This window comes from Mastomys coucha, unplaced genomic scaffold (genome assembly GCF_008632895.1).
Source record: "Mastomys coucha isolate ucsf_1 unplaced genomic scaffold, UCSF_Mcou_1 pScaffold21, whole genome shotgun sequence".
Lineage (NCBI taxonomy): Eukaryota > Metazoa > Chordata > Mammalia > Rodentia > Muridae > Mastomys > Mastomys coucha.
This window is the reverse complement of record NW_022196904.1, coordinates 160639281-160656746: the sequence shown is the minus strand read 5'-3', so window position 1 is coordinate 160656746 and position 17466 is coordinate 160639281. Positions and strand designations below refer to the sequence as shown.

Sequence of the window (17466 nt, the reverse complement as noted above, 5' to 3'; positions counted from 1 at the left end):
GAAAAAGAAAAAAACTAAAAAGGCCTTATATGCTATGTACAGCCTAATAAGTCAACTTCATTTAAAAAATTAAAAAGGAAAATGGATAAATTTCTGGATATAGCTGACTTACCAAGATTGAACCATGAGGACATAGAAAACCAGAAGAGATTAACTCAGGTAAGGAGAATGTGTAACCAAGAAGTGTCCCAACAAAGGAAAGTTCAGCCCCAGATGGCCCAGCCTGTGGCTGAATCTTCCCAGATTCTCCAAGCATTCCAAAGAGCCAAAGTTTATTCTGTCAGTTCAGTATTGCCCTATACCAAAAGCAGACAGAGACACAACAAACAAAACTATAGACCAATGTCACTGATAAACACAGACACAAAAACACTCAACAAAATATTAAACCATCAAAAAGATCATCCATGGTGATCAAGCTGGATGCATCCGAGAGAGGCAAGGATAGTTTACCATATGCAAATCAATACATGTAATATATCATCAGAATGAGTTGTAAAAGTCATAAATATTATCTCCATGTAAGTAAGGAAACCACTGGATAAAATCCAACGCTGCATCATTATTTAAAACAAGTTAAGAGGAAGTTGCTACCTGACATCATCAAGAGTATACGACAAGCCACAGCCTGCACCGTGTCAGGAGCGGAGAATCTGAAAGCATTGCCTCTGATACTTAGAATAAGACAGGGCCATTGGCTCTTACTGCTCTCGGTCAAGATAGTCCTAAAGACCTTAGGATGGACCATAAGGCAACAAAGTGCACAGAAAACAAGTAGCCAGAAAGGAAGCCAAATGGCGCAGATACTGTATGATTCTGTCTATTAAAAAAAAACAAAAAACCCACACTCCGTTATGACCAACAGAACATCCACTGTAGGATCTAAAACCAACATATAAATCCAAACCGCATTTTGAAACAACCGTACTGAATTTGCTGATAAGAATTCACAAAAGCAGGCAGGTTCACATCAGCAAAAGCAAACAAAAACAAAACAAAAAAAACCACATTCCCTCTCAAGAGTCTACCCCACTCCCCTCGCATCTTCTATGGCTGGACCTACCAGCAACTGCAACTCTGACTTATTGGGGTTAGAAGGTAACATGACAAACGTTCACGCTGGCAAGCCTTTGCTTGTAAGAAGATAGGTGGTATCGACTTTATTGCTGAGTGACTTAGTGCAGGGGCCGTGCCTTATTTTGTAATTAAGGAAAAGCTTCAAATCCAGAGTAATTTGGGGATATAAGGTAAGGGTTGGGGGCAAGAATAGAGAGGACAGAAGGCTAGCGTGAGGGGAACGGAACGAGACGCAAGAAGACAATACGAAGCACACGTGGGTGGGAAGTGGGTGGAGCTGGAACCAGAAACACTGGTGCTGAGAGCTCCCAAGGGATATAAAAGCTGCATTGAGGCACTAGGAAAGTAGCAGGAGCCCAGTCCCACCCAGGCTGAGCCGCCCAGAAGCAGCCCAGACCGGAATGTCCAGCAGATTCTTGCTCCAGCTCTTGGGGTTCTGGCTATTGCTGAGCCAGCCTTGCAGGGCGCGAGTCTCGGAGGACTGGATGGACCGAGTCATTCGGATGTGCGGCCGTGAATACGCCCGTGAATTTATCGAAGTCTGCGGGGCCTCCGTGGGAAGATTAGCTTTGAGCCAGGAGGAGCCAGCTCTGCTTGCCAGGCAAGCCACTGGTGAGCGCCCTCTGATCTCGCCTGGTCTTCCCATGCTTCCCATTGGCTGACCATCAATTGGAAAGGCCCTTTGCTCCACCCACCCCTGGGGGAGGGTAGGTTTGCGATCCCCCTCCTAGCCTTAGGTTTGGCATGCTTGAGTTAGAGTTTCAGGGAGAACCCATCAGAGTTAGATATGCTGCTGCAGTCAAGAACTTCACTAGGCATGGCGTTAGGTCCTGGGAGCCAAAATTTGGGCTATGGAGTATGCCCGGTTGAACTACTGCACCCTGTTTTTTAAGGCACATCACGGAAGGAGCCTTGCTGTGTATTTTTTTTTTAACTGGGTCTTGTAGTTCAGTTGAAAGGTTGGGGGAATGTAAGAAAAACAATAGGGGCTTGCTCACAGACTATCATGGCAGAAAACTCATTAGTGCCATAAAAAAATATTTGAATCCAAAATCCAGGAATTAAAAAGCATATACCTGTATGAGTTTAGTTAGATTAAAATGTTATATTTGAGTCTATTATCTACAAACCAAAAGTACGGATTTCAAAATAAGCTAAAAATAGCTTTAAATAAAGAATTTCAAGGTACAAAAGTTTGTAAGTTAACTCTGACCCAAACTGCAGCTGTCCTTTGTTTCTTGGTTTTAAGTACATAAAAAGAGATCATCAACTTTGTTTGACAGCCAATAAAACTCAGCCTGGACAAAATTTTAGAGCAAGGAGGGTTAAAGGTTAAGGTGATAAAGGTGAGTTAAAGTTAGAATGTCTTCCTGAAGAAGAAAGCCAGAACTTCTGATATACACAAAATGGTACAGAATGTCACTTGCCATCGCTGGTTTAGACTTGGAATGAGCAGATGTGACAATGTTATCGCTTTCCCTGCCAAATTCCAACGGCTGAAGTTGGTTGTTGGCTAAAAGGACTCTTAGGAAGGATCTTCGTCGGAGGACACCCCTGTGCAGGGGAATGATTTGGCTTTCTCTGGAGGGTAAGCCTCCACAGCTAACCAGGCATCTCCCTTCCACACTTAGGCTGTGCCTTTTGGATTCCTTGGTTTTGTTCTTTCCAGAGGAATGACTGATGGGTAAGCTGGCACACTGTTCTGCTGCACATGAAGCACAGCAGCAAGAGCTGAGCCACTGCACTATAATTTAAACTTGATCGTCCTTGCCAGGTTTTTTTGCCTGCTAACACTCTAAATTTGTGCATTTGGAATAGGTAAGAGCAGGGGGAAGGTTTGAATTACTATAAAGGGTTTCTGTAGGCAGAAAAAAATGTCTTCCTCTTAATCTCCTACTGACATCGCTGATGGACACAGTCCGTGAATGCTGAACTGTAGATATGTATAAAGAAGGAAGGGATCAGGTGGTTCCAGAGGGTTTCCCACAACACAGGTGAGGAAATGACACACTCAGCACATTGGTCCAGGCACCACGGGGAAACACGCGGTTTGGGAAGCGTTCTTTTAGGTTGTTCCTGTCTTGAGTGTACAATACCACTTGGAGCAAACACCCTGGGGAAGAAAGATTTCTCCATAAGTGTTCAGAGACACCCATCTTTCTCTAGTCAGAGCTGAACTGCTGGGAATTCTGCCTTTTAAACGTTATCCTAAAGCAGTAACTTAATACTGCTGGGGCTCGTAAATCATGAAAATATTTCTCAAGGATTAGTTTTTCATGCCTCAAAGGCAATGCAGAAAAATCACTCAGGTTAGAAAACATGTAAATGAGTGGTTTTTGTTTTATTTTGTTTTTTGAGACAAGATCTTTCTAACATAGTCCTGGCCAGTCTGGAACTCACTTGGTAAACCTGCTGGCTTTGAACTCATGGAGGTCCACTTGCCTCTGCCCTCCAAATACTAGGATTAAAGGTGTATGGCACCACACCGGGCTAGAAAACATGAAAAATAGTGTTGTTGATGGCCATCATGATTTCAGAGAAATAAGAGTTTAATGTCAAAGCGTGAAAATTACAGTGATAAAAGCAAGATAAGGATGGTGCAGAGAGAAGCCACATGGAGTAAACAGAAACCTGGTAAGATCTTAGCACTCTGAACTGCCCAGCCAGCAAAGCCATTGATATATTCAACACCCGCTGATCCTGTTTCCGTGTTTCATGATATTAAGGCAAAGTGCTGTTTTCTATACCGATGTCTGTAGTTTCCCGAATGCTCCTTGACATAAATATTGTCTACCCTATTCACTTTTCTTTTTTTAAACTTAACAGAAGTTGTGCCATCCTTCATCAGCATAGATGCAGAGCCTTTCGACATGACGTTGAAATGCCTTCCCAGTGTGTCTGAAGAGCCCAAGGCAGGACTGTCCGAGGCACAGGCACTGTTCCCAGAGCTGCAGCATGCGCCTGTGGTGAGCGATCCTGTCATTAGCTTGGAAGGATTTAAGAAAATTCTCCGTGATAAACTGGGTGCAGCTGAAGACCGCAGTCCTCCGGGACTTAAATACCTATGCTCGGATTCCCATTCACGGAAAAAGAGGGAGTCTGGTGGATTGCTGAGCGAGCAGTGTTGCCACATCGGTTGTACCAGAAGATCTATTGCTAAGCTCTGCTGATGTGGAGCTGGTTATGTAAAACCAAGCCAGTGTTCACATGCGCTCCCGCTACTTGGATGATGCCACCTTCTGTTCCCTTTTCTTATTTATTAGGATTCGAGAAACCATAACTTACATCGGGATTTATCCTTTGATATGAAGGAAGTGTTCTTTGCATTATTGTAGTTCTGTTAATAATATTTGTATGCAAAACCCACTTTGCCTTTTTAATGGTCTTATTGCTTTTGAATAATATTAATTTAAAATGATTATAAATTCTTACCACTTCATCATGCATAATAGCTCACCCTAATATAATGCCCTCTTAAGATATCCTGTGGGCTCTTCTGGCCTCTGCAGGCACCACACATGACAAGTGGCATGCAACATACACGCAGGCAGAACAGCCACACATACAAAGTTAAAAAGTAATGATTAAATAAAATACATTTAAATAACAATTTAATAAATCTATTAATCTGTGCTAGTAACAATACTACTTAAATGTTTTTCTTCACATCACAGATACTCATTAAGACTCAATTTAGGAGATGCTAGGTTATAAATATGAACAAAAGATGACTCCACACCCTAATGAGCATTTAAAAAAGGATTTTAAACATTAAACAGAGCAATGTTCAATTAGAACAATGACAGAGGTAGGGAAACAGTACTCAAATTCTCATTTACTCACTTACTCATTAATTTGCCAAATATTATATACTTACTAACACTTAATTTATTATTTGTTGATAGCATTATTAATTGTATCTGTTAGTCTGAGTTATTAGGAACTTACTGTATTCCTGACTCTGTTTAAAGCAAGGAAGATAACACAGTAGTAAATCAAATTAAGGTTCTTACCTCCATGGTGAACACATTCTGATAGGAAGAGAGCACACAGATAAAGAAGTTAAATCTATGCCATGTCGGATTTGCAGGATGGCAGGGGAAATACAAAGCCAGGACAATGGCAGAGTCTTTTTTTTTTTTTTTTTTTTCCGAGACAGGGTTTCTCTCTATAACCCTGGCTGTCCTGGAACTCACTCTGTAGACCTGGCTGGCCTCGAACTCAGAAATCTGCCTGCCTCTGCCTCCCAAGTGCTGGGATTAAAGGTGTGCACCACCACCGCCGGCTTAATGGCAGAGTCTTAACTAAGGTTACTATTGCTGTGATGGAAATCCTATAACCGAAGCAACTTGGGTGTGGGGGGGGGAAGGGTTGATTTGGCTTACACTTCCACATCACTCATCAAAGGAAGTCAAGGCAGGAACTCAAACTGGGCAGGAACCATGGAGGGGTGCTGCTTACTGGCTTCCTCATGGCTTGCTCAGCCTGCTTTCTTTCTTTCTTTTTTAAAATTTTTTATTAACCATTCGATTTATTATCCACTACCATTCATTTATTAATCACTCCATTATCTTAAATGATATCTTCCTTCCCGGTTACCCCTCCACAACCCCCATCCCATCTGCTCCCTCTCCCCTCCCCTTTGACTCTATGAGGGTGCTCCCCCACCCACCCACCCACCCACCCACTCCTGCTCCACCACTCCAGCATCCCCCTATGCTGAGGCATCAAACCTCCACAGGACCAAGGGCCTCTATTCCCATTGATGTCAGACAAGGCCATTCTCTGCTACATATGTATCTAGACCCATGGATCTCTCCCTGTACACTCCTTGGTTGATGGCCTAGTCTCCGGGAGCTGACATTGTTCTTCCTATGGGCTTGCAATCCCCCTCTGCTCTTCCAGTCCTTCCCCTAGCTCCCCCACCAGGGTCCCAGAGCTCAGTCTGATGTGATGGTTGTCAGACGGCATTTCTCAAGGTGGGCTGGGTCCTCCTTTACTGCCAATTAAGAAAATGTCTGACAGGCTTGCCCCAGCCCAATCTTTTTTTTTTTCACCCCCGAGACAGGGTTTCTCTGTGTAGCTCTGGCTGTCCTGGAACACACACTGTAGACCAGGCTGGCCTCGAACTCAGAAATCCTCCTGCCTCTGCTTCCCAAGTGCTGGGATTAAAGGTGTGCGCCACCATGGCCCGGCTCCCCAGCCCAGTCTTATGGAGGCATTTTCTCAGTTGAGGACCCCTCCTCTCCAATGACTCTAGCTTGACATTTTATGTCTAGTTGACATAAAACTAGGCAGCACTGGTATAGAAAGTATCCTGTAAATCACATTGTTTGGCAGACAAAGTTTGAGCATTCAAATCTCTGTGAAGCCATGGAAGTGATGAGATAGTTCTTATGTATATTTTATATGTTTTATGTCATATCATATATCGTATTTCACATTTAGCACATCACACATTGCATATCACACATCACATTACAGTATACTTCCAGATAATAAAACTTCATTGGAAATTATAAAGGAGGCAGTTATTAACTCAGAGATTCTTAATGGGTCAAAGTACCAAAAACAAGTGACTATCAAGTACTTAGTCCTAAACAGGACACTGACATCACCCCCATCAAGGTCCATGGAGTGTCTGTCATGGAAGAAGGGAGTATGGAACTAGAAAGCTCTAGAGAATGGGAAGAGTGCTCTGAAGTGCTGCCTGGTGGATACCGACCTACACAAACTTGGATCCTTCAGCCTTCCATCATGGACCAGGGAATGGAGCCTGGAGGTGTGCTGGTTATGAGATCTTACCCCTCCCTGAGAGGAGTTGATTTTTTTTCAGTGATGTAGTCGTTGTTAAGTTGCCCAGGCTATAGTTAAGTAACCTACTGATGCTCATTCAAGATTCTTGATTGAAGCCATCTAGTTGTTCATAGTCTCTTTTAGATCACTGGTCATTTTTACCGGAAACATTTGAAGTCCTTTATCTGGCATTTGACCTCATTTCAGGATCTTTGGGTTCCGTAGCTAAAGAATCATAACCTTCTGGAAGAGTTACATTGCTTTGCTTTTTCATGTTCTTTGCATTTCTGTGTTACAATTTGTTGGTTTGACCACCTCTTCTTATTTGGTGGTCAATATTCTCATTGAGAAGCCTATTCTTGGAGGCTAAATCTCCAGCATCATTTGGCAAGGAAAAAAAATGCCAGAACACTAAATATCCATAACGGCAAGAGCATCAGACCATACAATCTATTAATATATCACCAATGCTTGTGAAAGTGGAAGTGAAAAATGGCTGTAGGATATGTTATGGGGTTAAAATTATTTACAGGGAAAAATACTAAGCAAATGAGATAATGGAAGAAGGTCTAGGAACTGACGAATATTTTCAGCAGTGGAGCAGAACACAAAACCAACATAAAAAGAACAGTAGCCTCAATATAGACCAGTAACAAACTCACCAGGAGAAAAAAGCAGGGGGGAATTCCCATTCCTAGTAACTTCCCAAAACTAGAGGGGAAAACTCCTACAGTGAAAACTTTAAGACACTGAATAAACTGGAAAGATAATAGAAAATAGAATGGCTTCCCACGCTTATGAACAGACAGAATTAATATGACAAAATTGACCGCTATCAGCAAAAAATGTTGTCTACAGATTCAGTACAATACTTAGCAAAATCCCAGTGCCGTTCTTGACAGCACTAGAAAAGATAACTCTAACATTCACCTGGACGCACAGGAGACCCTGAAGAGCTAAAGAAATGCTCATCAAGAAGAGCAGTACTGAAGTATTTCAGTACCCAAGAGCAATTACATCAGAGTCGTAGAAGTAAAAGCAGTGGATACTAGCACAAAGACAGATATGTGGACCAATGTAACAGTATAACAGACCCCCGAATAAAGCTACACATTTACAGCCACCTGGCTTTTAACAAAGGTAGGAGATAAGATAGCTTCTTGAACAATGGAGCTGAGAAAACTGAATTTTCACATAAAGAGTGAAGCTACATTCTTATTTTCCATGTTGTATTTTTTTTTAATTCGAAATTTCTCAAAGACCTTAAAACTTGAAAACGTAAAACTTCAAGAGGATAATTTAGGGCAAACACTTCAAGATGCAGCATAACCAGAGACTTTCTGAAAAGAACTCCGATAGCACAGGAAATGATCCCAATAATTAAAAAAAAACATATGATTTTAAAAGGCTCTGTATGGCAAAACAACAACAACAACAACAAAAACCAAAAAACCAAAACCAAAAGGCCGAAAAACCCAATCTCCACTATAAAGAATTAGCCTACAGAATGAGGGAAATCATTTACTAATTGCACATTAGACAGGATAGTAATATCCACACGTATGAAGAACTGCAAAATTTAAATACCAGGAAAGCTAACCATCTGATCAATTAATAGGCTAATGAACTGAACTCCCAAAAGCAGGAATGCAAATGGCTAAAAATATACTTGAACATTCTTACCACGAACATTCTTACCCACCAGAGAAATTTATAAATTTATAAATGATTTGAGAATCCATATCACTCTATCCCAAATAGCTATTATCAATAAATAAAGCACAGGACTGCCAATGCTGGCAGAGATGTGAGGAAACAGTGGTGAGAATACAAATACATGCTGCCTGTATGGCAGTTCCTGAAGAAACTAAAGAGAATGAGCACAGCACAGCTCTGTAGTGTGTGGGAACTACAGGGGCTCCAAGTCAACCCGTCACAGAGACACTCACACACATTTATATTGCTGTATCGCTCACAGTAGCTAGGAAGTGGGGCCAGCAGAGATGTCCTTCAACTGATGGTTGGGTACTGATAACGTCCTGGGCTCTGTGCTTAACAAGAACACTTGCTGCTCCTTCAGAGAACCTGAGTGTGCTTCCCAGCACCCATGGCAGGTAACCACTTGATCCGACGCCCTCTTATGACCTCAATGGGCACCCACACTTGAGTGCCCATACCCACACATATATTTAAATATAGAAACAAAAAATATTTTTTAAAAAAATATGGTACATATGCACAATAAAATTTGAATACATTCATGAAGAAAAAAATCAAAATTACAGCCTTTGTAGGAAAATGGATACAAGTATAAATTATGTTAAATAAAGTACATTTGATTCAGACAGACAAATATTGCATGATAATGTTCTGGAGTAAAGTTAATAGTATGGGATTCTAGTAAATACATCTGAAATTAATTTTATAATATTAGAACTTATTCACTCAAGATTAGGCATATAAATAATAATATTTTCAGTTAAGTAAATCCATTCAGTCATTATACTGCTAATAATAGTGCATAGTAGTTAAGAATGCATTCCTGGGCAGTAAGATGCTCTAGCGGGCTAAGGCACTTGCTGACAAGCCTGACAATGTGGCATCAATCCCTAGGGAGCCACATGGTGCATGGAGAGAACTGGACCCAACTTACACACACAACACCAGTAAATAAACATACCATAATAAACATCATCATCATCATAAAGAATTATTGTAAAAAAGAGTTTGTTCGTACAAATAAAGTAAGGCAAATTTAGCTGGAAACAGGATACTAAATGATGTTTTTACTTACACGTAGAATCTAGACTTAAAACTATGTATTTGAGGCTGGTGAGATGGCTCAGTGGGGAAGAGCACCGACTGCCTTTCAGAAGGTCATGAGTTCAAATCCCAGCAACTACATGGTGGCTCACAACCACCCATAATGAGATCTGATGCCCTCTACTGGTGCATCTGAAGACAGCTACAGTGTACTTACATATAATAAATAAATAAATCTTTAAAAAAAAAAAACTATGTATTTGTGTGTTTATATATGTGTATGCTTAAATGTTTGTGTTTTTAGGTCATTAAACTACATGAAACTACAAAAGGGATCCCTAGAGGGATAAGTACTTAAAGAAGGTAGGAGGAAATCAAGTAGTAGAGCACACGTAATAAAAAAGCAAAAGGGGGGATTACTAAAGGCGGAAACTGTGGGAGAGGGCAGTTAGGGGAGCGAATAAGCAAGGCTGAAGGATAATGCTATAGATGTGAGAAGATGCTGCGATGACGCCCACTACTTTGCATGTTAACCTTTTTTTTAAAGGTTTATTTATTTTATTTGGTATGTATGAGTGTTTGCTTGCCTGCCTGTATATGCACCACGGAGTATGACTGGTACTGAACTGGAGTTACAGACTATCGTGTGCTGCTTTGTTGGTACAGGGAAGTGACCCTGGATCCTCTGCAAGAGCAGCAAGTTCACCTAACTGCCAAGACATCTCTCTAGCTCCATTACCAATTTTTTTTTTTTTTTTTTTTTTTTAGTATATGTGCTGCCGAAACGAGCACCCATTATCAATTACAGGTGGAGGATGCTACATCTCAGAGTCCTATGTTTTTATATTTCATGAGGCAGTTTCTTGGAGAGGACGACAAGGAAAATGAATGAATAAGTCGGGGGAAGAAGACATTTTTAAACTTTCATTTCTGAGGAGAAAAGAGCCTGTTCATTTCAACTTTCTGCAAGCAGGAAGTCCATGTAAGCCTGGAACACCCCACACCTAACCTAAGGGTTCTGGAGAAGATTGCCTGGGAGGGAGAGCCGCCCGAGGGCGGTGCGGAGAGGGGCGTGGCTGAGGCGTGGTGTGTGGAGAAGGCGGGGCGGGGGCGGGGCGACGGCCGTTGCAGCGCGCCCGGCGCTGTGGAGGAGCCCAGGGATGAAGCAGCTGCGCTGGTCTTGTCTGTTGTGGCTTGGACTCCTACTGGCTCCTTTCTCCCGGGAACACGAAAAGGCCACCAGACCCAGGAAGCTGTGTGGCAGGCGCCTGGTGTTAGAAGTTATAAAACTCTGTGGCCAAAGTGACTGGAGCCGGTTCGAGATGGGCGAGCAAAGTCCTTTGACACAGCTCGTTCCCGAGTACTCAAGGGAGGTCAAAACCTTCAACCCTCACCGTTCTGCCCCCACCTGGGAAAGATTCACAAACCCAGGTAAAGCTCTAAAGGGAAGGTTTGTTAGCTTATTAGTGTGAAAACTCCTATTTTCTTATCCTTGACTTTGCTTTGCCGATGAATTTCTGCAGGAAATAGAATTTGTGCCTGGTGTACGTGTAAATACAATTCAAAAAACCATACAAACTAATATGAAGTCTACTTTGGATGTAGAAGAAATAATTTGCTCAGAGTAGGCCTTATTAAAAAGATGACCTTTGGCAAAAGAGGTTGCTATGGTTTCATGTGTACCCCAAATTCCATGTGTTATAAAATTAATCTCCAGGGCAGCATTAGGAGGTGAAGTGAAGGAATTACACGCTTTTGAAATGAATTCAGGCCATTATCACAGACGTGGATTGTCCTGAGTGAATCTGTTGCGAAATCAACTTCATCCTCCTTTTCCAGCACCTCCGCTATGGGATGATGCTACAGGAAAAGTCCTTGGACCCTGTAGCATCTCCAAATCATGAATCAAATAAATTCTTGTTCATTTGAAGTTAACCACTGCCAAGCATTGTCAGAAAATGGATCTAGGTGATGAGGGACTAGCCACATAGACAGGTAGCTCGAACGGGGGAGTTTATTTAGAGGAAACAGCAGGGGGAAAGACACTGTTATCTGAATTAGACGAAGAGCAAGGAGGTCAGGATGTCTGGAACAGGAAGGAAAAGAAGCCGCAGCATAGGGCAGTAAGGTTCGTCCAAAAAGGCCAATAGAGGTAAGAAAGCAAAATCATCAGAGCGATTCATGTGAAGTAAAAACTTAATAAAGGACATGGGGAAGGAAGGACAAGGGCGGATGAGATGAATCTTGGCATGGATAGTTCATCTCTGCAGATAGGTAGAAAGGGAGACTATAAGGGGACAGATGAAAATTCTCTGGTTTGCAGCCGTGCTGAAGGTGAATTAGCACGATGAATTGCACAGACAGATTTCATGGTCCTGACCTACTGCCTTTCTCCTACGTGTAAAATGTGTCTGTAGATTCACTTAACTAATTCTATAGTTTTTTTTTTTCAAAGTAGTATTTGTAAGTGAAACGACTTATCAGAACTTTAAAAAAATTTCAGTGTTCTTACTTGATTTGGAAATAAGGAATTAATGAGAATCACAAAATGAAATGGAACTGCTTGTAAACTACCTTCCTTTAAAAATAAGTGGAATTCACCTCTAAAACCATCTATGTGTAACTACTTTTGCTTTTTATTTCTTTGTCATCGATGTGCTTAACTTTCGTATATCTGTGTCTTTCAAGGTTTTCACAGGAATTCATTTCAATTTGATTTCAAATATTAAAGAATTAATAAGCATCTATTATCTATACTATTTCTTCTTTTCTTACTGTATTTTGTTCCCTTTAATCTTTGTTTTCTTGTTTAGTTATAATTCTGTCTTACTCATTGTAATAGCAGAAAAGGGCAGAAAGCTCCATCCTCTAGCTTCAGGGGACAGAGAACCCCTGGCAAAAACTCACAATGAGAGAGGGAGCAGGGAAGAAAGATCCAGTAATGGATTCAGAAAGACCAAGAATCTACATAGACTCTAAATTCCTCTATCTCCTTTCTTTTCCTTTTCTTCCTCCTCATTCCTCTCTTTTTTTCCCATCTGTATTGTGTTCCTTTATTCTATGACAAGTCTCATGGAATCTTTTCAGTCTTGAAACTCACTATTCCTCCTCCTCTTCTTCCTCTTCCTCCTCTTCCTCTTCCCTTCCCTCTTCCATCTTCTTTTTCTCCTCCTCCTCTGCCTCTACCTTCTCCTCTTCTTCCTCCTTCTCCTATTCCTTCTCCTCCTCCTCTTCTAATTTCATACTGCAGAAATATGACTGAGCTGATTAGTTTCCCCACACAGCATGGATCATCATCCCCCACAATAGATTTCTTTCTTTCAGATTACAATGGGGTTATAGGATTCAGAGTGCAGCTCACGGAGCTGAATCTGTGGTTAAAGCCTTGGGAAAAAATTCTCCTCCTAAGCAGTACTAAATGTGACCACAGTAGACATCCACAATGTCTCTGAATAATTACATCCAGGAGTTATTTTTGTTTCTATCATCCAGTGTCCAATAATGTTGAGTTAAGACAATGTAACAATAAATCTGTACTTGGAGCACAACTCCACTTGCATACTTCTTTATATTTCATTAAAGAACAAAATGCTTCTATTAACCACATAAAAAGATAGACTGATTGGAAATAATCAAAGGCAAACACTGTAAACAAATAAACGAACACAGGGTTTAATGGGTATTTCAACAAAGGTAACATATGAAGCCCATGAGAAGATGTTCAGAATCACCACAGGATCCAGCAATTCTACTCCTAGGCTTATACCCAAAGGACTGAAAACACCAACACATAAAAACATGGGTGTGAATAGCCAGGGCAAGTATCATTCATAATAGCCAAGAAGTGAAGACCACCAAGGTGTCCACAAGCTGAAAGATGGAGGAGTGAAATGCATTGTGGGAAATTCACACCCTGGGAAGTTATTTAGCCATGAAAGGAATAAAGGAGAGGCACATATGGTTAAACATGGTTATATACACGGGAAATACTATGCTAATTGAGAGGGAGACAAGAATGACCACATATCAAACACTACCACATGTGTGAGATGTACAGAACAGACAAATATATAGGGGAGAGCATCACTGACGGTGCTAGAGGGAGAGATGGTGGGAGAGACTGTTAGCAGTGGCTTCTGGCTTCCTGTTTGTTTATTTGTTCTGTTTGTTACTGATTTTGAAAGGTAAGAGGAACATTCTGGAATTAGAAAGTGGCTCTGGCTGCACAACCTTAAAAACCCAGTAGGCACCACTGATTTCAGTGTGTTGTAAAATGCTGAATTTGACAGCACATGAGCTGTATCATGATAAAAAAGTGTTGTTACAAAATATTCAAAAGTTGCTAAGCCTTCTCATAGGAAAACACCGCAACTATTTTACTTAAAAGCACATTGCCTCTGAATAGCTGTACTTTTCAACTTTTACTTAAAATGTTTTTTAAATAATTATCTGATTTTAGTATTGTAATATTAAATTTGTATCTAATAGAAGATTTGGATAACTAGAACTTTTTCCCCCACTGTCTCTCGACAGTCCCCGCAGGCGTCTCTCAGGAGAAAGCAATACACTCTTGGGAACCTCAAACACTGCCCAACTATCAGTTTGAAAAGGCAGCACTGCTTCCTGAGGCAAGCGTGTTTTCATACCCCAATGGCCAGTCCTATGTCAAGAGCGTGAAACTTCAGAAGAAGAGCACAAACAAAATGAATGCCTTCAGCAGTTTATTTTGGGGGAATCATCCCCAAAGGAAACGCCGAAGTTTTGCAGATAAATGCTGTGCCATAGGATGCACCAAAGAAGAGCTGGCTATTGCCTGTCTCCCGTTTGTTGAATTTTAAACCTTAATGATTAAACAAACATCACTGGTGAAAGAGATGTACAAACTGTCATAGAAACTATGCTCACTTAATAAAAGCTTACTAAATCTAATTTACTATTTATTTGTTCTTGCAGTTCTGGTGCAGGACTGAACCACACTAGAGAATATTGGCAAGTAGTTTGCAGTATTTTGTGGTCGTAACGAGAATCTTAGTATTTAGTGACTCCTATTTTGTTGTACATTTTTAAAGAAGATGTATAGGTGCCATGATCCGTGTAGGATCTATCAAACTACCTATTTGGATTTTGTCGTGGTTGAAAGCTCTTAAAGCTGAGTTTACATGGACTGTGGAATGTTATACATTCTGTCTAGATGATAAAAAGAAGACTCATGTCCATAACTACTGGGCTCATCTCCAGCTCATCCAACTCATTTGTCTCAGCAACTTAAAGCAACTAACTATGCCCCTCACACAAGCTATTGTATTGTGATAATAGACACATTGTTTTAGGGTCTTGAGTTTTACTCATGCACCATTTCTCTGCCGAGCCATCTCACCAGCCCCCTGGGAAACAATTTTAATGCTATAAAGTTGAGCAAAACTTGAAGGTTCCAAAGTTGAATTCTCACCCACTAAACGATGAGTAAGCATTACTCGATTGCAAGCTTTCTCTCGTCTTCTCTCGTCTCCTCCCCGGGTCTGCGCTATAAAGCCCTGCTCAGTGTGACATATTTCTGACCCTTCCCAGCTGCATTATGTCATAGGACAGAACTTCTTTTCCACTCAAATCTACATTGCTGATGCATTTGTAAAATGTTTTGTTTTTCGACTGCTTTCAAAATTTACCCTGTACATTTATCTTTGTAAATAGAGAGAAGTACTGTTTTTGAAACAAATTTATGTTGTATAATGGTTGAATGGGTCCACATGGCTTTAGATGAAAATGAACCTTTAATACAGACAAAACTTTAGCCCTGTTAAAGAAAAGCAACTCTTAACATTAGATCTAGCCATTATGGTATGGAGGGACAAAGAATAGTCTCCAACCTCAGCAAAGCTTTAAGCACAAGAGTAAAGAAAGGCTCACCAGACTGCAGGACACGATCTGGTGCTGGCTAAAAGTTAAAGAAGGATGTCTTTGGTCAACATAGTAAGCAGACACTGTAAAGGACCTCTGTTCTTCCGATCCTATTCAGTGGTGCTGGGTGAAGAATCATTTTTAAAGAGATCTTTTAATCAAGCTTTTAGTTGGAGGAAGCATAAGTCCCTGCAGTAATCGAAAAAGTAATTTTTAATTTTTAAAATTCGCATTCAAAGTATATTGTCATGGTTCTACAGAGGAACTGAACCAGTAGAATGATTGTATGTTTATTGGATTTGGCTCACAGAGTTCTGTCAGGGTAGTCCACCAATGACCATCTTTGGAGAGCTGAGACCACAATGCCTCCGCAGCCCCAGTCTGGTACTGAAGGCTTAGAGGATTCCTAGAGAGGCACTGATCTTCATTCCAAACTAGTCTACACTGGAAGCTTGAAGAAATTGGGTTCTGATACCAGAAAAGGAATGTAGCAGCAGTGGCAGTGGCAGTGGCAGTGGCAGTGTAGATGAACTCACAAACAAGGTAGGAGAACTGGTCAGACAGAAGGCAAAGGGACAAAAGCCAAAAGCTTTCCCCTTAGACCTCTTTATACCTGGGTTGCCACCAGAAGGTGTGACACACATTTAGAGTGGATCTTCCCGCTTAATTTAGGAAAATCCCTCACGGATGTGTCCAGATATTTTTCTTGCAGTTGAATCCAGACCAGTTAAATTGACAAGACTAAACTCAAAGAGACAGAGAGAAAGAGAGAGAGAGAGAGAGAGAGAGAGAGAGAGAGAGAGAGAGAGAGATACCTCTCATTATTGCACCTTAGCACATTTTGTCTTCTTGATCCTCCCCTTTTTCTGCTCTCCCCTCCCATCCCATTGCTCCCCTGCCCTACCCACCTCGTTCTCTACAGGAGCACCCCATTAGACTCCCATGACATATACATTCCATTACTCTCTCCGTTCCTTAAGCCTTCTCTCTCAGACTCTTGGTCCCTGCCCCAGTTATACACACATATGTATCAGTTAAAATCATAGGATCATGAGAGGAAATATAGTGTCTTAGGGTTTTACTACTGTGAACAAACACCATGACCAGGGCAAGTCTTATATAAAGGACAGCATTTAATTGGGGCTGGTTTATAGATTCAGAGGTTCAGTCTATTATCATCAAGGTGGGAGCACAGCAGTGTCTAAGCAGGTGTGGTGTAGGAGGAGCTGAGAGTTCTACATCTTTATCTGAAGGCTGCAAGGGAAAGATTGGCTCACAAGTGCTTAGGAGGAGGGTCTCATTGCCCACCCTGACAGTGACACCCTTCCTCCAACAAGATCGCATGTCCTAATAGTGCCAGTCCTTCAGCCAAGCATATTCAAACCACCACTTCCACTTACTTCTGGTCCCTAAAGGGTCAAACACCTGAGTCTATAGGAGCCATACCTACTCATAACATAATGCAAAATACCTTTAGTCCAACTTCCAAAGTCCCATATTCTATAGCAGTCTCAATGCTAAAAGTTCAAAGTCTCTTCTCAGATTCATCCAACCACTCAACTGTAATCTCCAAAGTAAGAAAACCAGCTGGACAAAATCCAAACTTTCCTCAGCAGATATTCCATGGCTCTGGCATCTCTAACATCTTGGGGTGTCCAAGGCAACACCAGTGTTACTGCTTCTTGTTCCAATGTCTGGGATTCACACATGATCTTCTGGGTCACATCTCCACTTCTGCTCTCTGTAGCACTCTAGGCTCTGGTTGACTCCACTCCACTACTGCTGCTGTCTTGGTGATCATCCCATGGTACAGGCATTTCCAATATGCTAGGATCTTCTGCTACACATAGTCAGTAGCCTCTCATAGGCTCTCTTTATGGTGCCAAACCTCAGCTTCTTTGCATGACCCTTTCAGTCCTGGCCTGTCATCTA

General features: G+C 41.4%; 2 protein-coding genes across 2 annotated transcripts; both read left to right on the top strand.

Moving 5' to 3' along the window:
* Nucleotides 1–1390: 1390 nt before the first annotated feature.
* Nucleotides 1391–4444, top strand: LOC116101138 (prorelaxin 1-like). The gene is made up of 2 exons (XM_031384803.1): nucleotides 1391–1689; nucleotides 3904–4444. Exons 1-2 carry the CDS (start codon nucleotides 1479–1481, stop codon nucleotides 4245–4247), a joined length of 555 nt encoding a protein of 184 aa, XP_031240663.1. The 5' UTR covers nucleotides 1391–1478; the 3' UTR covers nucleotides 4248–4444.
* Nucleotides 4445–10715: 6271 nt separating this feature from the next.
* On the top strand, nucleotides 10716–14565 carry Insl6 (insulin like 6). Its single transcript, XM_031384802.1, has 2 exons — nucleotides 10716–11067; nucleotides 14170–14565. The coding sequence occupies exons 1-2, from the start codon at nucleotides 10797–10799 to the stop codon at nucleotides 14472–14474; spliced, it is 576 nt and encodes a 191-aa protein (XP_031240662.1). The 5' UTR covers nucleotides 10716–10796; the 3' UTR covers nucleotides 14475–14565.
* The last annotated feature ends 2901 nt before the right edge of the window (nucleotides 14566–17466 follow it).